This window comes from Dermacentor andersoni, chromosome 9 (genome assembly GCF_023375885.2).
Source record: "Dermacentor andersoni chromosome 9, qqDerAnde1_hic_scaffold, whole genome shotgun sequence".
NCBI lineage: Eukaryota > Metazoa > Arthropoda > Arachnida > Ixodida > Ixodidae > Dermacentor > Dermacentor andersoni.
The window spans coordinates 45,327,697-45,333,398 of NC_092822.1; the positions used below are offsets into that span (position 1 = coordinate 45,327,697).

The 5,702-nt window shown below is 41.0% G+C and overlaps 1 protein-coding gene across 2 annotated transcripts in view; it reads left to right on the plus strand.

Moving 5' to 3' along the window:
- LOC126527944 (CDK5 and ABL1 enzyme substrate 2) overlaps positions 1 to 5,702 on the plus strand; it is a 150,154-nt gene that overhangs the window by 131,828 nt on the left and 12,624 nt on the right. For both annotated transcript variants that reach the window (XM_050175781.3, XM_055069044.2), the window contains exons 11-12: positions 1,265 to 1,327; positions 2,834 to 2,938. In XM_050175781.3, the coding sequence (XP_050031738.2) occupies positions 1,265 to 1,327; positions 2,834 to 2,938 (168 nt within the window). The remainder of the gene's footprint in view (positions 1 to 1,264; positions 1,328 to 2,833; positions 2,939 to 5,702) is intronic.

Here is a 5,702-nt window from a genome sequence, read left to right on the forward strand (position 1 = left end):
TGCATCCAAAATGCAATAATGGTGAATTTACAATACAATATGGTGAAATGGATGTATCAGAAAAAAAAAAGAGACAGCATTAGTTGTGTGTGTACTGCCCTACCCCCCTTCGCTCCCCCTAATGTTGCGAAATGTCCACCCCTAAAAAGTTTATGGGGAGACCACTGCCGTACAGCCATGCATGTATGGTCATGTATACTGTATGCAGCACTCACATAGATGGTAGTATGAACAATCACAATATACAGAGCCTTTCCCAGCCATTGTAATTCGTCAAAGGGAAAGGCATTGTTAATGTATCTGTGTGAGCTAAAAAAAAGAAAGTTAATAAATCAGGCGTGATGAATTGCTGAAAATAACCAACTGGTATGCTTCATGAACGTTTGCTGGTGGCATCAGAATGGGCCGTACTTCTAGCTGCACAAGAAAAAGAGCCAGTAGGGCCAGTGTGGGGCCACAATGTTCATTGTAGGTCCAATGCTGGCTCAACATTGGTCCCACTTACAGGGTTCCTTTCTTACACCCTTCGAAGCAAACCATTGCGAGCCTTATTTGCTTGAAAGTCTTCCAGTGTGACGATGTCATTACACAGGGCACAGGTCCGCAGGGCTTTTGCAGCAGGCATGGATCTCTCAGTAAATTTTGTGAAGTTTGTATGTTATATAAGAAGATGTTCCAAGCTGTGTTTAGAAATAGCCAATTATTCAGGATATTGCCATTTGTCATATGGTCTCTTCGGCAAATGACGAACAACAGGGTTTACACTCAATGTTTGTAATTACACTCAGTGCAAGCTCAGCAGTGTGCAAAGCTGTGCCACTAGCACGCGAAAGAAAGTAGCACCAATTCTCAACAGAATTTGTGCAGCATATTACATAGTTGCTGTTCAGTGTCCTCGATACTTGTCGAAGAAAGCTTAGTTGAAGGTATTACAGAATTGTCTGCACACAATGTTATAAAGTGAGAAGGTTACAAGTAAAGTAAACGCAATTTCTAGTCACTTGTACAGGGTGTGATCATGTGGTTCCACAAACCGTCAGGTGAAAGACGGTGGCACTGCCATTCCCCCAACTTGTAGCGTTTTTTTTTTTTCTTACAATTGCACCATAAATGTACTCTGAACTTGCCCAGTTCATGAGCCATTAATGAAGTTGGAAACAGTGTTGCGCTTGTGCTTGGAGTTCTATTTCAGGCACTGTGCTAGTGTGGTGCAGAATGTATAGAAAACTGTAGTAATTAACTGTTGCATTTTGTTTTATTTCAGTGTGGAGTCGACCTGTTGACAGTGGCCCAAGCTTATGTATTCTTTGAGAAACTCATTCTTAAGGTAAGTCAAGTGCAACGTTACTGCTTGGCCAGTTATGAGCATCAGCCTGATGTCCTAGTCGAGATTAAGAAGAGGAAATGAAGTTGAGCAGACCTGGGAATGCATAGAACAGCTAACCGGTGGTCTGTTAGAGTTACAGAATGGGTGTCAGTGGAAGGGAGGGGCTGTCAAGGATGGTATAGGTTCAGGTATTGTGATGAGATTAGGAAAATTGGTTGGCATAGCATGGAATGGTCTGATGCAAGACCAGGGCAACTGGAAATGGCTGGGAGAGGCCTTTGTCCTGCAGTGGGCATAGAATAGCAGAATGATGATGATGAGCATTAATTATATTCTGCTGTTACTAGAAAAGTAAGGCTTGCTGACATTGCAAAGTGAGAAGCACTGGGCTTCTTTAAGCAACAGGGTGGCTTATCTTCGCATTAATTAGGCCAACCAGCTCAGTCATGAACCAACGCTCAGTGCAGTCAGGCTAACGTGAACATTCTTGAATCTAGAATTAGGACTCTCAGGTCCAAATGTCATATTTCTATGCATGATTGTTTAGGAAATACATAATAGTGGGCAATCTCAACCAAATTTGTCTTGTTTCCAGAGTAAGGTTTTCTTGGCTCTCAGCAGCCATATCGCCTTTTTAACCATTTAACCGTAAAGTAGGAAATGTTGGCGCGGTTCGAAACAGATGAAGCAGTATTTCTGTGTGCTCGTAGGAAGTATGAGTTTTCTATATAAATGCTCGCAATTTGACAATACAGAGTTACTTTAAGCGCACTAAATATTTATGCCCAGTTAGGTACAGTGCCGTCAGGCATAATGACATTTTCTTATAGTGACTCAGTCAGGTCATATGAACTGTAGAACTTTATTCTGCATATGAAGCTTCTGCTGCTATTGACCTTTCGTAGCAGAATGTCACCAATTGTATCAAGGGCATTTGTGATACCAGACATTTTAGGAGACTTCATCACGGCATTTGCATAAATGCTGGCCACCGAAGTTTGAATAGAAAAAGAGATATTTACGTTTGCTTGCACTAAAGCGTTGAAAAGAAATGGGGCTGGGTGGGGGGATATTCTGAACCAACTATACGGCCGATGCAGGTGGGATGTGTGTGCTTAGAGTTGAGAAAATGTGGCGCACATTTAAAACGAGATATAATGTTAATATCAGAATTATGGTCCTGACTTGTTTATTACATTTGTCAACATTTTGGAATATATATGCATTCATGCCTGTATTCTATGGCTCTGTGCTTAAGCAAGATCACGCATAAGTATAGCCATATACCTGATACTTTCTAATGTCTATCAAACAGTTCGTGTAGGTCTGTGACAGAAGCTGACATTGAAGTTCGAGGGCTACAGAAAACCAGCCAGAATTCAGGCCTTAAATTGTGATGTAATTAATCGATCGCATTGTAGAGCTTGACTTATGCAAGCACGTGCTCACAAGTTTGTGGCTGTTGCCTGCCCTTTTCACCGTATTCTTTTTTCTCTTCCACCGTAGCTGCTGATTCACAAGCAAAACCGTAAGTTGTGTGCAGGAGCATGTCTGATGCTGTCGGCCAAGCTTAACGACATCAAAGGCAACGAAATGCGCACCCTCATTGAGGTAAGCCTTGGCTAGACCAACTTTGCACTCGTACGTTCATACTATCAGCCCGGAGAAGCCTCGTGGCGCCACCTGGCATGCATTGGGGGCCATAGGTGACTGTTGCTTCCGAGATTTGGGTCCCACATTTGCATCATCTTGTGCCCCCTTTCTCTTTTCTTTTTTTTTTCATTTTTTCTTCGTGATTAGAGTTCGGGAAAGACGCTACTATCCAGTGTAAAGGCCAAGTTTAACTTGTTAAGAAGCTTAAAAGGACAATAAAGAGAAACATGTTTTGGACTGTTAATAAATTACCCCTCTGCAATATCAAGAAAGCCACCTTTATATTGTTTAAGAAGCTCGGTGAGCCAGAAAAGGCAAAAACAGAAAAAAAAGAAGCGGAAGGCAGGTGTCGATGCCGCCTTGAAAGATCCTACCCTGATGGCATGGATTTTGACTGCGTCTGTTCAGACCTAATTAACTTGTTATCGGTAAAAATGGACTGTGTTGCATTCATAAGGAGCTGAATACTGAGCCTAGCAAGATTCCAATACCTTTAACTGAATCGCGATGACCCAAATAATAAAAGTATACTTTGCAGTCTGTCGCATCACACTGGTGTACAAGCAATGGGGTTTCAGCTTGAAATTTAAAAAATTTATAACTTTTCCCTTCACTTTCTCTTCCAATATTTGGCCTGTTTGTGGGAGATTAAAGAAAATAGAGTTTTGACTGAATACTTTTTCTGTCTAAACTGACTGGGCATTTCACTTCATTGTCCCTTTCACAGAAGTAGCTTAACATAGAGCAGACATACAAGCACACACACTGTGTTGCGTTTCTTTGCATCGACAATGTAAGTCATAGCTTCCCGTGAACTTGCTGGAGGGACAACTGACGCTTCGCTCACTCACCCACCACGGGAATGATTGATAGCACAGGCTTTGGATTGGCATCTGTTGGCTTGCTTACCCCACTATGAATTGGTATAAAGTAAAATTAAAAGAGCACAAAAAGAAAGAACACATACAAGACTGAACACCACAAGTGTTCACTAACAATTGTTCTTGTCAGTACCTCTTTTTTGGACTCTTTTTTCATTTTATTTTATACCAGAAACTACCTAGCCTAGCAACAAGTCTTTTGTTAAACTATAAATTGAGTTCCCAGGGATCGTGTGTTCTTATTTCACTACTTTCTTTTTATTTTAGCTCTACAGTTTTACCTGGCTGCTGTGTGGTCTTGCAAAAGCTTGTATTTCAATTTATATTTTTTAATATTTCATTTATTTCTTTATACTTGACAGTATGTATGAATAATTAAATAAAATAATAATAAAAACTATACCCTCTAATGCAAGGATCTTTTGACAATGTACAAGTGCTACAATTATCAGTGGCCTTTTTGATTGTGCGAGCAGATAAACATTAGTACTTTGAAGCAGGAAGGTATGCAACCGGGTGCCACTTTACAGATGGTGTGATGTTTCCAGCAGTAAAATTTTTCGTAAAGTATGACAGAACGTTTTCATAGCATATTGTTGTTTTGGTGCCAGCAAGAGTTTAAGTATAGTCGTCGTATTGTGCCCAAAGCCATCAGCCAAGCCAGTACGGTGCACATTACCATGATTGCATTCATGTTTTGTATGACTGGTGGGATTAGGCATCCTTCTTCTGTCACTTTTTAAATTTTATTTATTTAGGACTCCCTCTTGTGTCAAGGCCATTTATAAGTAATGCCAGTGCGCCTAATTGCACATAGCTTGAGTGTCATTTCCAGAACTTGTCACCAAGAGTAAGAATGGCGTTTACAGAAGAAAAAGTTAACTTCATAGCTGAAATGTCCATGGTTCATGTGCTATCGCAAACAAATGAAGAAGGCATAAAACTGTTCAGTTATGAACTGTGAAATTAGATGGTGGTTGGGGTACACTGAGTGTTGTCACTTCTGCATTATTTTACCTTCCAGTGTAGGGTGACTGCTTCTGTGTGCATTTAAATGGGTACTGAAATGAAGAGGCTTATAGTGCACGAAAGGACGAGGACGCAGAAAGACGTGGTACACGCAGGCACTGTTACAACAGCGTTTATTTCAAGTAAGACAACCGCATATATAGCGTCCAGCGCCTGTGTGTACCAGGTCTTTCTGTCTCTTCGTCCTTTCGTGCACTGTAGGCCTCATCATGTCATACCAACACCCCCGAAACGCTGCGTTACTGTATTGAAATGAAAATTTTTCTGTCCAGTAAAATTTTTTTTCTCTTTTGCTTTTTAGGTCTTTCTTTAATGCAACTGTCATCTCCATAATTGCAGTACGAAGCCTAGATTTCTGAGAGCACTGCTGATAATTACGGCACCTTTTATGCCACCCAATCAAAACGTATCGTGTGCAGCACGGCTTCCGACATGAAATACGAGACTATTCATGTCGCCGAAAGTGGAGGTGGTGGTCACGTGGTAATTGCAACTTGACAGTCAGCCCAGTTCTGTAATTTAAGGCCACGCAATGACCATGTCACTGAAAGCTGTCAAATCGACCCTTCCGATTGTGCACTTAAAAAAAAAATTTACCAGTACTCCTTTAAAATCAGCTTTGCCATTATTTAGGTTGCCTCTCAGCTACAACTTCTGTATCTGGTTGTTCATGCTTGAAATTTTGGTTCATCTCTTTAAGAAGTGATTGCATTGAAGAAATTCTTTCCTTTATAATGTGGTGAGGCTTCCCACATTGCCCTGCAGTGACATTACCACACCCCAGGAAATATTGTCCTGTTTGTTTTCAACAG